The sequence below is a fragment of the Pteronotus mesoamericanus genome, unplaced genomic scaffold (genome assembly GCF_021234165.1).
Source record: "Pteronotus mesoamericanus isolate MK-2021 breed Mesoamerican mustached bat unplaced genomic scaffold, CSHL_Meso_final contig_347, whole genome shotgun sequence".
NCBI classification, from domain to species: domain Eukaryota; kingdom Metazoa; phylum Chordata; class Mammalia; order Chiroptera; family Mormoopidae; genus Pteronotus; species Pteronotus mesoamericanus.
Window position 1 is genome coordinate 469,384 of NW_026555137.1, and position 18,954 is coordinate 488,337.

At 70.3% G+C, this 18,954-nt stretch overlaps 2 protein-coding genes across 2 annotated transcripts; both read left to right on the forward strand.

Annotated features, from left to right (window-relative positions):
• The first annotated feature begins 2,797 nt into the window (after positions 1–2,797).
• On the forward strand, positions 2,798–8,952 carry PTPN7 (protein tyrosine phosphatase non-receptor type 7). The gene is made up of 9 exons (XM_054576536.1): positions 2,798–2,934; positions 3,396–3,579; positions 3,860–3,944; positions 4,998–5,074; positions 5,841–5,978; positions 6,273–6,383; positions 6,948–7,105; positions 7,960–8,073; positions 8,859–8,952. The coding sequence occupies exons 1-9, from the start codon at positions 2,813–2,815 to the stop codon at positions 8,950–8,952; spliced, it is 1,083 nt and encodes a 360-aa protein (XP_054432511.1). The 5' UTR covers positions 2,798–2,812.
• Positions 8,953–11,037: 2,085 nt separating this feature from the next.
• Positions 11,038–17,917, forward strand: ARL8A (ADP ribosylation factor like GTPase 8A). Its single transcript, XM_054576533.1, has 7 exons — positions 11,038–11,355; positions 16,027–16,107; positions 16,251–16,324; positions 16,855–16,948; positions 17,063–17,130; positions 17,306–17,376; positions 17,652–17,917. The coding sequence occupies exons 1-7, from the start codon at positions 11,233–11,235 to the stop codon at positions 17,699–17,701; spliced, it is 561 nt and encodes a 186-aa protein (XP_054432508.1). The 5' UTR covers positions 11,038–11,232; the 3' UTR covers positions 17,702–17,917.
• The last annotated feature ends 1,037 nt before the right edge of the window (positions 17,918–18,954 follow it).

Genomic DNA, 18,954 nt, shown 5'->3' on the forward strand with positions numbered 1-18,954 from the left:
GAAGGGGGTTGGGAGGGGCCTCCAGCACCCACAGCCGCCAACGAGGGCGGGTGGGGCGTCCCGGGCCCCCAGACAGGGCTTGTGGGCAGTGTGCGCGCCCCACACCCGCACGATGCCCCGGCCTTTCTAAGCAGACAGGGAAAAGGGTGTGCAGGACGCAGAAGTGACCGTGTCCCCCAAACACACCCAGAGGGAACGGAGGGACCACCTGTGCATCGCCCAGGAGCTCAGCTCCCAGCCACTCCCGCCGCCGTGGACGTAGCCTGGCGAGGTCAGGGGCGCTCGCAGCCAGCGGGGCTCGGGCCGCGGAAACTGGGGGCACCGGCCGCCCCGCGGGGGCGGCTCTGCCCACTTCCTCCTCCCCCTGCTCTCCCCTGGCTTCCTGCTCGCGATAACCATCTCCGGCGTGGCCCTCCTTCCAATCCCCTCCTGCCCCTCCTCGGGCGCAGGGCCGTACTGCTGGCTCCAGCGCGGGGGGGCGGCTGGGGCAGGGGCCGGTCTTGGGTCAGTCCCCACAGGGGCCCAGGGACTCCCGCCCCTCCCCCGTCTCGGGTACCAAGCGCTACCCAGCTCTGAGCAGCCCCCTCCCGGGAAAGCCGCCCCCAGGAGCACGGAGCGGGAGGAAGGGGCCAGGACCCGTGGGCCTCGGGGGGGGCCTGTCCCATCCCCGCGCCCGGAGCCGGGGCCACGCTGGGAGGCCGCCGGCTCCACGGGGCTGCCAGGTTCGCCTCGGGCCCCCGGGCCGGCGGGGGCCGGCCCTCCCCACCGCCCCCCGTGCCTATTGCACCTCGACTCTTTCTGGCTGCCACCGTTGGACAGCTGAATTGGAGAGGTAGGAGGGAGAGGAAGGACAGGCTGTGCGTGTCGGGGGCCGGGGAGGGCAGGGTGCTCGGAGCGTCACCAGTAAACGGAGGCAGGAGCACTGTGGGCATGAACCCCGCGGGGCCCGCTGAGGCGAGGCGGGGGCGGGGAGCAGTGGAGGCTTGGGCCGGGGGGCCACTCCCGAGGCCCCCGGCGCCTCCGGGGCGAAGACGGCACAGGAGACCCTGCAGTGAGGGCGAAGACTGTCCGCTGCCCTTACGTCTGAGTCGATGTCCGCGTTCCGGGGGGCGGCCTGGAGGGGGCTGCAGGCCGGGGGCGACCCCGGCCCCTGCTATAAGCTGGCTCTGCTGCTGCTCCCCGGCGGCTGGCCCGTCTCCGACCAGGGGCGGCCAGGAGCTGCGGTGGGGCTCAGGCCCGGGACGACCCCGTGGTCTTCTCCCCGCCCACCCTGTCTGCCCGCCTCAGCCCTGAGCGCAGCCTGGCCATGACCGGGACCCCCTCACTCCGGAGGGCACCGTGCGGCCGGCGCCAGGCTCTGAGGCAGAAGCAGAGACGCGGGCACCCGTCTCCGGCCAAAGCCGGCTTGCCGCCTGGGGGTCTGCCCGGCAAGTCAGCAGCAGCAGGATGTGACTGGCCCAGCGGAGAGACAGCCCAGAGGCAGGGCTGGAGGGGCCCCGGGCGGTCAGGAGTGTCCCGCTTGGCCGGCCCGGGACGGGCCTTGGGCCCGGGCAGAGGTTCGGGGACACTGCCGGGCCGTCCCCGGAGGGGCACAGCCGGAGGCACCGACCCCTGGCGGCGGCAGGAGGGCAGCGTGCAGCTGGGTGTGCGTGGGCGGCAGCCAGGAGGGGCAGGCGGAGGAAGCTGGCTTCCTGAAGCTTCCTTGGCCTCAAAGACAGACCGACAGACAGGCAGACAGCTGGCAAGAGGCAGGCCGGAGCACAGCTGCTTTGGTGAGTCCAGACAGGGGGCAGGAGGGGCTCCGCGGCCCTGGGGTCAGGGAGCCCCGGGGGACGGCGGGCATCCCCGAGGGGCGCGTTGGGTGCCCTAGGGTCTGTCTGGGAAAGGGGCGCCCCGGGGCGCGGGGCCGCGGAGACGAGAGCGGGGAAGCCCCGCCGGCTGCGGAAGCCCCTCGGCGCGGCCCGCGTCCGTGCGGCCCCCTCCGTCCCCCACGCCGCGACCCCGCGGCCTTAGGGACTCTCATACACACACACCCCGGAAGCGAGGCCCTGGCTCTGGGAGACAGGGACCGTCCCCCAAGAGGGGCTGCCCCCGGCCTGCGTGCCCCCTCCTGCCCCCAGCCGTGGCCTCCCCATGCGTGTCGCTCGAGGGCTTGGTGAGGCCATTTCCTGTGACGGTTAGGGAGGCAGGAGATGGGGGGATGGGCAGAGGAGGAAGGAACACCCCCAGTCGACCTCCCTGGACGGAGACCCCCGAAGCCGGGGCGAACGGGGGCGGGGCCTGCCGGCCCTCAGGAGAGGGTCCCGCGAGGGGCCGGCGCCGGGGTCCCCGCCGGCGGCTGGGGGCCTGAGGCTTCCCTCCCGGAGAAGGCCGGGGGGCTGGGCTGGCAGGTGGTGCCTGTGAGCTGCGCCCTCCCTTCTCCACGGAGCACCCCCTGCGAATTTCCTCCCCCGCCTTCTCTCCGGGCCGCCAGCCTGCAGCCCGGCGCACGCCTGGGCCCCGGGCACCCCCCGCCCCTCTCTGCACCTTTTGAATCCTTTTCGACCTTCACCCGCAGTTGTTGCTCTCACCGTGCCCTTCCTCTCGCCGCAGACCGCCAGCCACCCTGGGCGCCGGCGCAGAGCCTGGCCTGGCCTGGCCCGGGTGACAAGGACCCAGGCCGCCCTGTGAACGCAGGAGGAGGAGGCCAGAGGGCGGCCTGGGACGGGGCCCCTCTCCGGCCGCGCAGCCCGGCGCTCCGCAGCCCCGGCCGTCGTCTTTCCGGCGACCCTCATGGCTGGGTGAGCCTCCCCCGGGCCCGGCAGCCCCCAGCATGGTCCAGGCCCGTGGCGGGCGCTCCGGAGCACAGCTGTGGGCCTGGTCTCGGGGGGTCGCCATGACCCAGCCACCGCCCGCCAAAGCGCCCGCCAAGAAGCACGTGCGGCTGCAGGAGAGGTGAGCCCCCCCCCCCGTGGGCTGTGCCCTCCATTCGCTCCCCTGCCCGCCGCCCCCCGCCCCCAGCCCAGAAAGAACCGTCCGGGAGGGGGCCCTCAGTTGTTGTCTGCAGCCGGCAAAGGAAACCCCGGGCTCATTTGCGTGTAATTTGCATCCCTTAACATGCTGGGACACAGGGTTTCATGTCGCCCTTGTTCCTGCTCCCAACTTTGTCCCCAGGCCCCCGGAGAAGGGCTGTCTTGGGTCTGGACGTCGGTCCAAGCTCTGGGGGCCGGGCCGGGGCGGGCCGCTGGGCCCACGGCCGCCCTGTCCGGGCTGAGGAGGGAGGAGAACCCGAGGAGGGGTCTGAACCCCGACCTCCCGGGGCCGCGGGGCCTCGGAGGGGCCTGGGGTTGCGGGGGCCGGAAGCAGGGCCCCGGTCCCAGGTGCCCACTCACCAGGCCCCGCTGCCCTGCCCACAGGCGGGGCTCCAGTGTAGCCCTGGTGCTGGACGTGCGGTCCCTGGGGGCCGTGGAGCCCATCTGCGCGGTGAGCACGCCCCGCGAGGTCACCCTGCACTTCCTGCGCACCGCCGGGCACCCCCTCACCCGCTGGGCCCTGCAGCACCAGCCCCCCAGCCCCCAGCAGCTGGAGGAGGAGTTCTTGGTAAGAACACGGTCCCCCTGCCCTTCTGAGTCAGGGGCTCCGCCCGCCCGGCGCTGTGGGGGCCTCCTCTGCAGGTGCCCAGGGGAGAGAACCCCAGGCTGGGGGCCGGCGGGGGGCAGGCGCCCCAGGCTTCGCCTCTGCCCTGTCCACCCAGACCTTTGAGCGGCTGCGGGGGGCGGGGGTGCCGGACGGCCAGGGCCCAGCTCCAGCAGAAAAGGGAGGAGGGGACCAGGGGCTGGACCAGGGTGTCAGCTGTTCACACGTGTCTTCCCCCCACCAGAAGATCCCCCCAAACTTTGTCAGCCCTGAGGACCTGGATATCCCGGGCCACGCCTGCAAGGACCGGTACAAGACCATCCTGCCAAGTAAGGACAACGGCGGGAGTGACGGGCGCGCCGTCCCGGGGGTGCACGGGGTTTGGGGAGCACGCCCTCCGCCAGGGAAGGGCCAGGGAGGGCGCCCAGGGCTGTACGCTCAGCAGATGCCCCCACGTCACACGGCGGGAGCCGCAGGCACCCCAGCCCCCGGCGTCAGCCTCCCGCCCATGGGGGAGCCCCTGGGCGCCCGGCTCTGCCCAGAGCCCCTCGGGATGACCCCTGATGTCAGCGCTATGGTGTCACTATGGTGCCCCCATTTTACAAACGGCAACACTGAGTCGCTGAGCCGTCGCACAAGGTGTGAGAGCTGGGGGCACCCAGCCTTCTTCCTCTTCCTTGGGGGTGTTGTGGGGAGCACCCAGCGAGGCTCTGCAGGGGCGGCGCCCAGAGAAGGCGTCGGGGAGTCTGAGACGGAGGCCAGGGGGCTGTGAGCTCGACGGGCCAGGGACTAGCGCCTGCTGCTTTCTAGAGGGGCCCGAGGCGGGGACTGTGGGGCCGGGGAGACGCTCCCGCCCCGCACCCCGAGGCCGTACGTGGGCAGCACGCAGCCCTGAGGGCTCAGTGCAGGGTCCGGCCCAGCCGCTGACCGCAGGCCCTGGGCCTGACGCCGCCCGGCTCCTCAGCCCCAGAGCGGGAGCCCCCTCTGCCTGAGGTTCCGCCTGCCCAGAGCCGGGCGGCAGGGAGCACGCGGCCGCCCTCAGCGCCCTGCGGGCCCGGGGCTGGGGCAGCCCTTTCCCTGCCCCCAGAGGAGAGGCTGACGTCCGCCCTCCGAAGACTTCCGCCTCGGCGGCTCTCTTCCACCCTCCGCTACAATCCTGTTCCCCCCGTCCAGCCCCAGGACGCAGCCCCTTAGCCCCGCTCGCCGCTCCTCCCCCCGAGCCCCCCAACCGTGGGGTCACCCACAGCCCCGCCCGCCCACACAGACAGCGGTCACAGCCCCACAGAGGTGCTGTGGTCGCCACGGGGCCCCCCCTCCGCCCTGTGCCCTCGGCCTTTGCGGGTCCCCTCGTGACCTCTGACCTCCGCTGATTGACCGCCTAGATCCCCAGAGCCGGGTGTGCCTTGGCCAGGCCCGGAGCCGAGAGGACGGAGGCTACATCAACGCCAACTACATCCGCGTGAGTGCCGCGTGGGGCTGGCGGCTGGGGGCCCCAGGAGCATCTCTCGCCCCCGGCTCACAGCTGTCCTGCCAGGCTGGCCCGACGCCGGGCCCCCCTGCACTCCAAGAAAACAGAGAGGATGCAAAACAAGCTGAAAGAGGGGACCCCGCATCTCCCGCCCCCGCCCCTCACATCCCTGCCAACTCTGACCCGGCGGGAGGAGGCCGGTTGAGCCCGGGGTCTCTGCACCAATGGGCGACCCACTGCCTCTCTCACTCCCTTACCTGCCCCCGAGCGGCCCCTCCTGGGTGGACATGGTCCCCGTCAAGCCGCACGGGAACCGACAGGAACCGGGAGGCCAGGCCTAGGGGGCTCCGGGCCCCAAATACTGCAGTGGAAGAGCACCACCTAGGGCCCCGCAGCGGTAGGACAGGCGCCGGAGCCGAAGGGCTGTTAGGCTGGGAGCCTGGGGAGCAGGATCCCCACCTGCGGCCGCCAGCAGGTGCGCAGAGGCCTGGGCCTCACCGCCGCCCTGAGCCGCCGGCGGCAGGAGGACAGGATCCGAGCCCAGGCGGGCCGCTCCGGGGCCCGGGTCCTTCCCGGCGCGCGCTTCCCATGTGTGCGCGCGTGCCTGCATGGTGTCTATGGGCACACGCGTGTCTGCATGCGTGCCGTGGCGTGGGCGTGCGTGTCTCAGCTCAGGGCTGTGGCCTCGTCCGGCACCTGCAGGGCCCGGGGGCCCGAGCGCCCCTCTCACTGCTGCCCCCGGCCTGTGCCCCCCCAGGGCCACAACGGGCAGGAGAAGGCCTACATCGCCACCCAGGGCCCGATGCCCAACACGGTGCCGGACTTCTGGGAGATGGTGTGGCAGGAGGGCGTGTCACTGATCGTCATGCTCACTCAGCTCCGCGAGGGCAAGGAGGTGCGAGGCGGAGCCGCGGCCCCGGGGGAACCCAGGGAGGGCTGCACCCCCGCCCGCCGCGCACACACAGAAGCCCGGGGGGCTGCGAGCGCCTGTAGGCAGGCCTGCTCGCCCACGTGGCAAGGCTCCGGAGACACACGCCCCCTGCGGAGGCTTTCCGGCCAGAGTGTGGGTGTTCCATCTGCAGCCGGTGGGGGGTGGGGTGCGGGGTGCGGAGGGGACCTTCCTGCTGTCCTGGCCCGGCCCCAGCTCATAGGCCCCTCCCCCTCTGACTCCCGGCTCCCTCTCTCCTAGAAATGTGTCCACTACTGGCCCACAGACGAGGGCACTTACGGGCCTTTCCGGCTCCGCGTCCAGGAGGAGAGAGAGCTCCCGGAATACACCGTGCGGCGGCTCACCATCCAGGTACCCCCGGGCCCGCAGGGCGGCCGGGCCACCCCGCTCCCCCGGGGCCGGGGCTGACGTCGCTGACCTTCCTCGAACCAGCATCGACCAGAAGCATCGGGGGCGCAGAAGACGGAGGGATGTGGGTTCGGGTCTCAGGGCAGAGCGGAGGGTAGGAAGCAGCAGGGAGACCCGCCACCCGGCAGCCTGGCGAGGAGGACGGGGCGTGGGGACCTGCCGGGGGCCGCCTGTTTTCAGACGGCGGCGTTGTTCGCTCGTCCGACCTTCCTCTCTCGGTTCGTTATCCTCCCACCTCCCGGGGTGTGACCCCGCCAGATAGCGGTGTCCCCATTTTCTGGGTGAAGAAAATGGGCTGATGGGACTTTCCTGAAGTCACGTGCTGGCTGGAGGCAGAAGGGGACAGTCCCCTCTCCTGGCCCGAGCGCCTTCCTGGCACGCTGGGGTGGGGGCGGGGCACGACAGGCAGGAGACAGCCAGCCCCGCCCGCCCCGGCCTCGCCCTCCCCGGCACCGGTGCCGCGGAGGAGGGCGGTGCCCCCTGACCCCGGCCTCCTGCCCCTGCCAGCACCAGGAGGAGCGCCGGTCCCTGAGGCACATCCTCTTCTCAGCCTGGCCTGACCACCAGACCCCAGAGTCGGCCGGGCCGCTGCTGCGCCTGGTGGCCGAGGTCGGGGACAGTCCGGAGACGGCGGCCGGCGCGGGGCCCATCCTGGTCCACTGCAGGTGCGCGGCCCAGCTCGGGGCGCTTCCCGGGGCACGGGGTGTCTCGCTGAGCCGAGACCTGAGGGCGGCGAGGGGAGGGCGTGCAAAGCCCCGGAGGGGAGGCCTTCACACCGGCCCGGAGCCCGGAGCCGTGAGAGGCGGGGCCGGGGGTCACCCGGGCGGGAGAGCGATGAGGCCCGAGGATGGGGGGCCCTCACAGGCCCAGCTAAGACGCTTGGATCTGCCATTTAAAGGAGCACTTGCGCGACGACGTCAAGAGCGGGTTGGGGAGGAGGGGGAGCCGTGCAGGGACACCCTGAAGATAAGGACGCCTCCCGGGAGTGCGTTTCCCTGGCAAAGCAGAACGCAGAGGCCAAGGGGCGGCCCCCCCCACCCACGGGTGGTCCCTGGAGGGGAGGGGAGGCGGCAGGTGGCGTCTCTCAGGGGTTCCTGAGAAGGAGACCCAAGAAGATTTCAAAGTCAAGGGCGAGGGAGAGAACGGAGGGAGGCCTGAAGTGGGGACGGGCGGCCTTGGCCACGGCGAGGAGCCTCGCTGGGGGGAAGCCCCAGCCAGATAAGGAGGCTCAGGGTCGCCGCCCCAGCACGGGCTCTGTCCGTTGGAAACCGCTGTCACGCGCTTATCAGACGCCCACAGGGACCGAGGGTGACCTGGCCGAGGCTCAGAGCGAGGTCGGTAAGGAACGCAGCTCATCCGGGGCCGGCTGTGACCTGCTGAGGCCTTGTCACCTCCCTGCCCCCGCGCCCGCAGCCGCCAGCCAGAGCGCGCTACTTCCTGCCGCTTTCTCGGCGGTGCAGAGCCTGGCCCCTCGCTCTGGCCCCCCGTGACCCTCCGTCCCCTCCCCGGCCACACCCAGTGCAGGGATCGGGCGGACCGGCTGCTTCATCGCCACCCGGATAGGCTGCCAACAGCTGAAGGCCCGAGGGGAAGTGGACATCCTGGGCATCGTGTGCCAACTGCGGCTGGACAGGTGGGCCCATGGGTGTGAGTGGACCAAGGACACCGAGTGGCCTCCGCGCCTCCCGGGTCAGAGCGCTTGCAGGCACATGACCCACGAGCACTGCCTGTGAGAGAGGAAGGGCCCTCTGCTCACAGAGCTGTTTCTTGGGCTCCCACGAAAAAAATCTCTATCCAGAACCTCTGCTTGGGGAGCTAGAGTTAGCTGCGCCACCCTGTGGACCGACCCCAGCCTTCAGTGATTTTTTTTGTTTGTTTTTGTCTTTGTTTTTCCAAACTGCTCCTCGGGGGGAAAGGCCAGGGGGTGGGGTCTGGTTGGTCCTAGGTGCTGGGCAGTGACGGGGGGCGGGGGGGAGGCAGGACAGGCCTCTGGGCTGGAGACAGGGGACCGGCCGCCGGCTGCAGTGCACACCCCTCTGAGCTCTTGCTGTTCTGCTGGGCCCCTTCCGCAGAGACATGCCGCGGGGTAGAGTTAGCCGGGGCCGGAGCGGCTGGGGAACGTGAGAGCCGACCACGCGCGGCTGTGGGGTCATTCCTTTACTTCTGAGATCAGGGGGAAGCGGGAGCCTTGGCGCCCAGGGATGCTCCTGGCCCGGCAGCTGACGATCAGACAAGACCACGCCCCACTGGGGGCTCCTCTGGGCACAGCCCCCAGGCTCAGCCCTGCGTGAGGGGCAGGGGGCTCCGGGGGGCAGGTCTGAGGGGCAGCAGGAAGCAGAGAGGACGCGCGGGGTTGGCCGGCTCCCCGGGGACACGAGGGCGGCCGAGGGACTCACGCCCGTGTGCTTGTCCCCACAGGGGGGGCATGATCCAGACGGCTGAGCAGTACCAGTTCCTGCACCACACCTTGGCCCTGTATGCCGCCCAGCTGCCGGGGGAGCCCAGCCCCTGACCCCTGCGCCCGCCCCCGGCCCAGCTGCCCCTCCCCCGGGCCGGGGAAGCTGGGCCTTCCGACCTGCAGCCCCCCTGGGCGGCCCGGGGAAGAGGCGCCCCCTCGGCACATGGGGCTCACAGGGCGCCAATCAGCTAGGACCACGGTCAGACGCCAGGTCTCCCCACTGGCCGCCCCCTGCTCCCTCTGGTGGCCCCACGTGGACACCAGGGGAACCTCCTTTGTCTGCCTGGACGCGAGGACGGGGCTGGCCTTTCTGCAGACCCGAGAGTGCTGCCCACCCGGGTGCCCAGCGCATGTGGCCTCTGCGCAACTTGCTGCCATTGAAGAGAAACAGTGGGAAGCCGCTTGCGGTGCCACCTGCCGGGGCTAGGGAAGCCTCCCGCGCCCGAGCCCAGCCCAAGACGGGCCAGAAGCTGCAGCCAGAAGGCCTGTCTGGACCTCGGTGGGGTTCTCCGCGCCCCAGTGGGGACGCATCTCCTCACGCCCATCGGTGAGGGCATCCAGCCGCCCAGACCGCCCCAGGCCCACGGGTGTCCCAGGGGGACGGATGTGCCTAGGGACAGGCCAGGCAGTTGGTGTCTCTGGAAGAGGGAAAGTGTGGGGGTCTCCCCCAGGCCCAGAGGGGCTGCCCTGCCTCCGGAACCACCGGGCACTCCCCCCAGCGCCTCCCGGGGAGGCCCGGCACCCTCCGCGAGGCCTCCCTTCTGAAGAGCACCCAGCGGCGCTGGGATGGGGTTGTTTACTTCATGCTTCTGCCGGGCCGGGGAAGCCCTCCTTCCCTGCAGCCCTGGAGGGGGCTTGTCCGCACCCGAGTCCCCGGGCAGCTGGGCTCTGCACCCTCCGGAGCCCCGCCCTGCCTGGAGCACAGGGGCGCCAGTGTGGAGGCCGGCTCCCCAACGCCAGCCTGCAGGCTCCCTCCCGGGGCGCACAGCCCCACCGCGCTCCCCAACACAGACGGCGCAGCCGCTCTGGAAAAGCAACCGAGTGAGGAAATAAAGTCTTAGGTGGCTGATTCTTTCCATCCTTCCCTGGTCTCCCCGGGACCCTGGAGCCTCTTTACAGCCACGAAGAGAGGAGGAAGCCACACACCGGGGCAGGCTGCGCGGTCCAGGGACTTTCCTGGCCCTTCCGGGGACACGCACGCAAAGCGAAACTGCGTCCGTGTAGGAACCCGGGCAGCGGGCGCCTGGGGGGCAACACAGGGACCCGGGAAGGGCGGGGCCTGCGGAGATGATGTTCACCCACCCAGAATGCCGTGCGGGGCCAGGCCTGGGATTCCTGCGGGCCGCGGCCGTCGCTGGGGGTCGCCTTCGTGGAGTGACAGCCAAGGCCGACACTGCCGGCTCCGCACCTTTGACTGAATGGCCTACAAGCCTGTGGCACCCAAGCACCAGAGCGCCCCCGGCGGGGGCGGGGCAGCCCGGAGCCTGGGCCGCTTGGCCAGGGAGCCCGGGGTCCCGCAGGCCTGGTGGTCCTCAGAGGGGGCGCCCGAGCGGCCTCTGGAAGAAACCCTTGGCTCTTCCCCGAACCGGCCGACTTTCCTGTTTGCTGCCCCTCTCTCTCGCTGCACCCGCCCCTCCCGTCCCGTGTGATTTTTTCCTAAGTATCATGGTGATCGCAGTAAAAAATCAACATCAACCTCAAATATCTACTTCACCCTGGGCCAGAAGGTGCTAAGCAAGTGGTTCGAGTAAATTGTGAACAAAACAAGAGGGGTCAGAAAACACCCAAACCATGCAGGGGATGTGCCAGAGGGGCCTGTGGCCGAGCTCCCGGGCAGGGGTGTAGGGGACAAAGCCTCCACGTCCCCCCGCCACCCGCACCCCTGCCCCCCGGCACCGAGCCTGGTCTTCGGGTCCTGGGTAGCGGGGGGACCCACCCTCTCCGCCCTGCACACGTGTTCCCGCTTTCCGGGGGCCTCGCCCGCGCCGGCCCACCGCCCTTGAGGAAGGAAGGAGGTGCCAGTCGGGCGCGGCAGCGCGGGAAGGGGACAAATAAGCCGAGTCTTCGCTCCCCAGGCGGCCCGGACGCCGCAGCCCGCGGGCCCCGCGCACCCCGCCCCGGCCCCGCTCCGGCGGGAGGCGCGCGCGCTCGGGCGCGAGCAGGACGCGGCCCCGGCTCGGCTCCGGGCGCGCGGGGGGCGGCGGCGGAGGAGGCGCCGAGGCCACACCCAGCAGAGAGCGGATCCGGCCGCGAGTCGTCCCGCGCCCGAGCCCCGCGCACCCCCGCGGACCCGGCGCACCGAGGCCGCTCCGGCCGAGCGCGAGCGCAGCGACCATGATCGCTTTGTTCAACAAGCTGCTGGACTGGTTCAAGGCCCTGTTCTGGAAGGAGGAGATGGAGCTCACGCTGGTCGGGCTGCAGTACTCGGGCAAGACCACCTTCGTCAACGTGATCGCGGTACGGGGCGCGGCCGCGGGCCGGGGGTCGGCCTGTCCCCGCCCGCCGGCCGTGGGGGGGAGCCGGGTCGCCGCCCGGCCGGGCCGACGCCGCGGGGAGGAGCCGCCGGGCGCCTGGGGCCTAGCGCGGCCCGTGGGGACCGGGAACGCGCGGCCCGCGCTCCCGCCCGGCCAGGGTAGCACGGCAGGGGCTGGGAACCAGGGACGGGGCTGGCGCCCGGGACCGGCCGCCCCGAGGGGTCACGAGGCCGGCGGGACCCTCCGCCCCGCGCGACGGCCCTCCCGCCCCCGCGCCACGGGGCATGACGGGGCGAAAGTCCCGGGCCTGCCCACCCCGCGCGTGGAGGGCGGCCGCAGGGCCGAGGAGGGGGCCGGGGCCCGCGGGCCGCGCCCTGACGCTTTAACCCCTTCTTGCCGGAAGAGGAAGCCCCAGCGCCCGTGAGGGGGAGGGGCGGTGTCGCCCGGGGTTAGCGGCAGCGGGGGAGGCCCTGGGCTCGCGCAGGAGCCCGTCCCCGAGGGGCGCATCTTGGGGCTCCGGGGAGGAGGGCCTCGCGAAGGGAGCGTGGAGGCCCCGCCTGGCTCCGAAGTTGCAGCAGGAGGAGGCGCAGGGGACCGGAGAGGACTTGGAGGGGCACTGCCCACTCGGGGGCCTGGGGGACGGCAGCCCCACGCGCTTTCCGTAGTCAGGCCGGAGGCGGGTGCCCTGGTGCCTCCGTGCCCCGGGAGGGGTGGGGAAGGAGTTAAAGTCTCTGTCTCAGGGAAAAGGGGAAGATGAGCCTTGCGGTGTGCCAGCGGAGGCTGCAGGGACGGCGGCCGCCAGGCCTGTGCGACCCGGCCCCGCTGCACGAGCTGGGCGCTCAGGACGCTGGGCCAGCGCTGCGGTTGTCCGGGGACCTGTTCCCGGGCCCCACACCGAGGATTCTCGGAATGGTGGGTGGGCCAGAGGCTGCCCCAAAATGCCCACGAGGAAGGTCAGCAACGCACTGTGGCCGGCTGGCCGGCCTGGGTCCGCGCCCTGCCTGACAGGTCCCAAGAAAAGGCACCGCCTGAGACAGGAGGGCGGAGGCGAGGCCGGAGGGCAGGCACCCCAGGGCCCGTGTGGGGTGCCGGCGGCCCTCCTCCGACAGCTCTGCAAACGGCCTCGGCCCGACAGGGGTTGAGCGTGACGGCCCCCGGGCTCCGGCCCTGGAGTTGGACCCTGCCGGTTGGGCTTGGCGTTGAGCCGGGCCCCGGGCTCCTGGCCGGGCTCCCGTGCCTGACCCTGACCCCCAGGCCCTGGGGGCTTGGCTTCCAGGCATCTGTATCCAGGAGCCGTCCCTGGGGTGCAGCCAAGAGCAGAAATAAGTCGTCGCCGCCCTAATGGCTGAGGCTGCCGTCCCCGGGGAAGCTCTCCCAGAGCATCGAGGAAGCCGGGCTCCCGGGCAGGGCCCCACCGCGACCCCGGTGGGTTCCGTTTCCTGGTCAGGAGCGGCTCCTCCAGGCCAGCACCCCCTCCGGAGACGGGGCCGCTGGGGCAGCGCGGGTCCTGGCTGCTGCAGGTCCCTCTGACAGGGTCAGGAGTGTCTGGGATGTACAGGGACAGTCCCCTCCCCAGCACACGCACCGCCCTTTTGACATGAGATCTGTCCTTTGATGCACCGTCCTAAGTGCGAGCAAATGTTGCTTTAGGAATGTCGCAAAATAGCGCGGCCTTGGAGCTGCGGGCCGGGGCTGCCACTCGGGGGCCTAGACCCTCCGGGGCTCCCCGCCCCCGCTCACGCTGTGCCCACCTTCCCACGCTCCCCCCCCCCACGCACTGTGCCCACCCCGTGTGCACGCCCTGCCCACCCCAGGCATGACCGCCGGAGAGCGTCTCTCCGAGGGAACGGAAGGCTCGGGCGGACCCGAGCGGGCCAGCGACTTCCCCAGCCTCTCTCCTGCGTGTTGGGCCTGTTGGCCTCCGCTTTTTCTCCGTTCGGTTTCCCTCCCTCGGTGAGATCTCACCATCAGTGCAGACTGGGTTGAGGTGTCCAGCTTCTCAGCGGCCGACGTGACCTGGAAAAAAATTAGAGACCATGTTTCTAGGAGCCTAAGACGCACCTTCGGAGTCCTGAAAAATGTGGCACGAGGAAGCGGGGGACGCGCTGCCGGAGGGGGAGAGGGCTGTTCTCTGATGGTTAAAAGCCTGCCTTGGGGTGTCCGCGGGCCGCAGGCCACAGGGCAGCGGCACTTGGGCAGAGTCGGGGCTGACCCGGGAGGAAGGGCCTGAGGGGCTCCCGGGTGCAGACCGGAGGTCGGACGGGCTGCCCTGGGCGCACGGCGGCCTTCCCTCAGCGGGGCAGACGAGCCACCGTCCCGGGACACCTGGCGCCGCGGGTGGCGCCGAACCCCGAGCTTCCTTCTGCCCGTGCACCCCTGTGGCGACGTTCACCTGTCGCCTCGGCACAGGAAGAGGGGAGCGACGACGACCAATCACATCGAACGATTATAAGACCATATACCACAATCAGAGCTACAGGAACGTGGTCTCTTGGTCCCAGGCTGCCTTATTGTCCTGCACGGGCAGCATGGACACTGGACAAAGCAGCGATTCAGGCCCCAGGCGGGCGGGACAGAGGGGGCGGCGCGACGTCTCGTCACGCCGCTCCGAGCGGTGCACCCTTCAAACTTACGAACTACGTGTTCCTGGAATTTTCCAGTTAGTATTTTTGGACTGTGGTTGACCGACGGCACGTAACTTCTTTAAAAAAAAAAAAAAAGATTTTATTTATTTATTTTTAGAGAGGAAGAGAGGGAGGGAGAAAGAGAGGCAGGGAAACATCCGTGTGTGAGGGAAACATGGGTCGGTTGCCTTTCACACGCCGCCCCGACCGGGGACCTGGCCAGCAACCCGGGCCTGTGCCCTTTGGCCTCGCAGGCCGGCGCTCAGTCCACTGGGGCCGCACCAGCTGGGGCTGCTCCCGACCTTCGGGGAGGGGCTCGTGAGGATGGGAGGCATGAGCAGCGACAGGAAGCCCTCACGGGGTCCCGGTCAGCGCAGCTCACAGGTGCACCCGGCACCCTGTTTGCCCAGGGTCGCCGCTCCCAGGGTGGGCTTCTCGGGGCCCGAGGGTCCTCCGGCGCCTGAGGAGCGGCGATGGGTCCTCCTGCCCCCAACGCCTTTGTGACCCTTGCCCACCAACCTCGAGACAAACCCTGCTCCCGCGCATCATAGGAGACCCTGAGGCCCGCGGGCTCGGGCGCCCCTTCCCAGCCCCCGCGGGCCGGGAGGTAAGTGCACCTGGGCTCAGCGTCCTTGCCGGCCAGGATGGGGACTGAGCGGACGTTGGTCCCGCAGGCGCCCGCCTGGGACTTGGGGGCTACGGGAGGCGTGGCTGCCCCCCCTACAGCCAGAAGAGGAGCGGCTTCTTCAGGGCGCCCCCTCTCAGTGACTCCTGACCACAAGGGGCCCTTGGACCCCTTTGGTATCGGATAGAACGTGGAGGCCCTTCCCCAGAGAATCCCACACCAACCGAAGCGGAACCCGCGGCTCGTGCAGGGCCAGGGTGGGGTGGGGGGCCGGAGCCCCCAAGCCCTTGGGCTCGCCTGTGACGGGAGTCCTGGGCTCGGTCCGCACATCCGGGGGCCTGGGCGAGGCGGGGATTCCCGCAGACCAGTGGGGACCCGGGGCCTCTCGGTCAGGGGGCCCTGGGGGGCAGGCGCACGGGCTCTGAAGAAGACGCATCACCTCCTACCAGGGGTGCCCAGCCTTTTGGCGTCTGGGCCACGCAGGAAGAAGTAGAGTTGTCTTGGGTCACACATGGAATACATTGTGACACGTAACCACAAAAACATCTCATCATGTGTTACATAAACCTACGATTTGTGTGGGGCCGCATGGGCCGCCGTCCTGGGCGGCCTGTGGCCCGCAGGCCGCGGCTGGGACAGCCCCGCACGCCTCGCTGGTGGTCAGAGCCCCGACCTGCCCGTGGGGCCCGAGGCGCGCTATTCCTGCCACCCGGCAGGAGAGGGTGGGGTGCCACCCTCGGGGACCAGGCCGCGTGGGCGCCAGCCGGCGTCCTCCGTGTGGCGCGGCCGTGACCCTGAGGGGGGTCGGTCCGTCCTTAGGCGGGGCCTCTGGCAACCTTGGAACAGCCTAGAGATCTCAGGGGCGATTTCAAGGGGAGATGGAAATGGCTAGACTTGGAAATGGGTTCTGCGGAGGAGAGTCGCAGTCAAGGCCTCGCCGTCCAGCAGCGTTTACTGACGTCGTGAACGCGGGCGCGGCCGCGTCCTGAAGGGGCTGGGGGGTCGCACGCCGTGAACAGGTCGCACAGAGCGCGGGTGGCCCGCACTCACAGGCGCGGCGCAGGTGCCAAGACCAGGGAGAACCCACGAAGTGCTGGGTGTGCGTCGCACCTCGGGGGGCTGCCCTGCAGACCCCGACTGCTCAGGGCAGGTGCCTGTCCCCACAGGGAGCCGGCCCAGCCTCTGCAGGAGCCTGGCCTTTGTCTGCGTAGAGAGGCTCAGGGGCCTCGGCGCCACGGGCAACCTCCGGGGGGGGGGTGCCTGCGGATGCCCCCGAGCTGGTCCCTGTGACCGCGGGGGGCTCTGTGTCACCCCCCCACCCCTCAGGCAGCCCGGTGGCCACCTGCTAGGAGCTCGCGGGTCTGGTTGACTTGCCCCTTTTTCCAACTGCCCCGTCTCCCTCCAGTCAGGACAGTTCAACGAGGACATGATCCCCACGGTGGGGTTCAACATGCGCAAGATCACAAAGGGGAACGTGACCATCAAGGTAGCGTGAGGGAGGGGCGAGCGGGGGATGGGAGTGGAGCCCGCAGGGGGGAGCGGGCATGGGGCGGGGGGGGGGGGGCGCCCCGGAGGGAGCGGTCCGGGTGCCTGCCTGCCGCTGAGACCGCTGCGCCTCTTCTCGCCCAGCTCTGGGACATCGGGGGGCAGCCCCGTTTCCGCAGCATGTGGGAGCGCTACTGCCGCGGCGTGAGCGCCATCGTGTGAGTGCCCGAGGCTCGCGGCTGCGCCTCCCGGTCCTGATTCGTGGTAACCTGTGCACGGCCGGCCGCCCGCGCCCTGCCAGCTGCCTCCCCGCGCCCCCCCGCCCCGCAGTCACCTCCGGCCTGAGTTTTGTGTCATTTAAGGGGTTCACCCCTGGCTTTTTAAAAACAACCTCCCCCTGCGTGGAGACGCCCAAACCGAAGTCCAGCCCCCACTGTTTGTGGCCTGGCTTTTTAGAGTTCTCTCCGCAGGAGGCCCTGGGCCTGCCTCCGCCTCGCTCCCCACCTGACGCGGTCTCCCCGTGAAGGCCTCAAAGGGTTGCTTTTCGGGGGGGCGGGGGGCTCCCGGCTGGTCCCGAAGGCCCAAGCCCTGCCCTAGTGGGGACGTAGGAAGACGGACCCCGAGGCCCAGAGCTCCTGCAGGCTCCCCCGCCACCGCCCCCCAGGAAACCCTCCTGCTCCACCAGACGCAGCCCCTGTACCTCCCGCTCCCTGGGGCGTCACTCGCTGTCCCGCCCTGTCTGCTCCAGGTACATGGTGGACGCCGCTGACCAGGAGAAGATCGAGGCCTCCAAGAACGAGCTGCACAACCTGCTGGAAAAGCCGCAGCTGCAGGGGATCCCGGTCAGCGCCCGCGGGGTGGGGGGCGGGGCGCCCCGGCAGCGTGCGCGGGCCGCGCCGCCGGCACAGGCAGGGGCGGGCAGACGCCCTGAACCGGGCCCTGCTCCTTCTCTGCAGGTCTTAGTCTTGGGAAACAAGCGAGACCTCCCGGGAGCGCTGGATGAGAAGGAGCTGATTGAGAAAATGTGAGTCTGGGGACTTCTCGCTGCCTCCCTGACCCCAAGCCCCGGGCGCCGGCGGCGCGGCGGCGCGCTGCCGCTCCCAGCGCCGGCCACACGGGGGCGGCAGAGCCCACCTGCCCGGACCTCGCCCCGCTGGGCCCCGCCCGGCCCGGCAGACTCCTCTCTGGTTCCCCTGCAGGAATCTATCTGCCATCCAGGACCGCGAGATCTGCTGCTATTCCATCTCGTGCAAAGAAAAGGACAACATTGGTGCGTGGGTTTGGGGGCGGCGCGCGTCCCGGGCCATAGGGCGGGGGAGGCGGGGAGAGGCCCTCGTGGGCCGTTTGGTCTGTGGCCCCCAAAGTCCCCCCTTCCCCTCCCAGCCCCAGGGCGGTGGTTCTTGGGGGAGGCCCCATCCCCCTGTGTGGCCCCGCCCTGGGCCTGGCCGCCCCGCCTCGATCGCCTGGGTCTGAGGACGCCCGCCGCCCGCCCGCCCAGGAGCCCCGCACTGGAAGCCCGGTCACCGTTCCCTTGTCCCCACCCAGACATCACCCTACAGTGGCTTATTCAACACTCGAAGTCGCGGAGAAGCTGAGAACGCGGCCCCGCGCCTCGGACCAGCAGCCCACCCTCCGGACCTGAAGCCGAGCTCCCGCCTACCTGCCCCGTCCCCCGAGACCCCCCTCGTCACTGGTGTGGGGAGGGGCCCTCTGGGCATCCTAGAACCCTGTTCTGCTGAGGTTTGAACTCCTGTTTTTATTGTAAAATAAGTCGCTCCCCTCCGGTCCCCTAACATCCCGCCTGCCCGTCCCCTGCCCTGGGCCCCTCCCCTGCCGGGGGTCCTCCCCTCTCAGCAGCCCCCGCCCCGCCCCCCGCCCCCCGCCCCCCGCCCCGGCCCCGTCCCACTCCTGGCCTGCCCTTTTCAACACTTCTGTTATTGTCCTGTGTGTACAGTATATATATGTATATATATTTTAATTTTTTAATTTAAGCAAAGACTAAAATCCACCATTCGACACTGCAGGGGCCAGTCGGGGTCTGGGAGGGCGGCCTGGCGGGGGGCGGGGGACTGCGGGCGGGCCCGCGCGGGGGCGCGGCCCGGGCACCGGTGGCCGCCCCGTGGCCTGTGCGGCCCACGTCCCGGGCTGGCTGTCCCTCCTGCGTGTCTCAGGCTGCCCGAGTCCTGGGAGGTGCCTGTCCCTGCGCCCAGCCCTCTGGGGCCCAGCGCAGCCAGCCGCCCGGACCAGCGGGCCCGGGGGCAGGAGCCCGGCCCCACCCGCGGCGCCTCCGTCTCTGTTTCCACTTCGCAGAGTCGCACAAGGACAGAACCCAGCCTGGGGGTTGGCTCTTTGGGTTTTGTTTGTTTGTTTATTTAATTTAATGATTTGTAAAGTGATGGTCCTCTTTCTTTTTTTATACTTTTCAGCTCATATTTAACCTCTGTTTGGAAAACGATTCTTGTAACTGTACATTTTTTTGCCTCCTAACAACAACATGAATAAATTAGCAATTTTGTGCTGGGGGTGTGTGGTGCGAGCTCTCCCTGCGTAGACGGCAGGACGGGTCCGGGGGCCGGCCGCCCCCCCGCCCCACCCACGGGCGCCGTCGGCCGCGGAGAAGGGGCCACACGCTCGCGGGGCTCACAGTGGCACCTCACAGGGCCCCTGGGCGCGGGCCAGGCCCTCTTTCGCCTCCGCTGCCTCCCATGGGGCATCGTGGTCCCAGCTGGGAGTTTATAGCCGCCAGGAGCCGCTGGTGGGAGGACCTCGTGGCTGGAGGCGGGGCCCGGCCCCTTACAGCCAGACCAGGACCTAGTTGGGCCAGAGCCGGTGCTCTGTCCCCACGGCC

Excerpts from the sequence above, each read along its gene's own strand:
- ARL8A (XM_054576533.1), top strand. The coding sequence starts at position 11,233 with ATGATCGCTTTGTTCAACAAGCTGCTGGACTGGTTCAAGGCCCTGTTC. Across the intron at positions 11,356-16,026 it reads CCTTCGTCAACGTGATCGCG|TCAGGACAGTTCAACGAGGA; the intron begins GTACGGGGCGCG and ends GTCTCCCTCCAG. Across the intron at positions 17,131-17,305 it reads AAGGAGCTGATTGAGAAAAT|GAATCTATCTGCCATCCAGG; the intron begins GTGAGTCTGGGG and ends GTTCCCCTGCAG.
- PTPN7 (XM_054576536.1), top strand. The coding sequence starts at position 2,813 with ATGGTCCAGGCCCGTGGCGGGCGCTCCGGAGCACAGCTGTGGGCCTGG. Across the intron at positions 3,945-4,997 it reads GTACAAGACCATCCTGCCAA|ATCCCCAGAGCCGGGTGTGC; the intron begins GTAAGGACAACG and ends TTGACCGCCTAG. Across the intron at positions 6,384-6,947 it reads TGCGGCGGCTCACCATCCAG|CACCAGGAGGAGCGCCGGTC; the intron begins GTACCCCCGGGC and ends TGCCCCTGCCAG.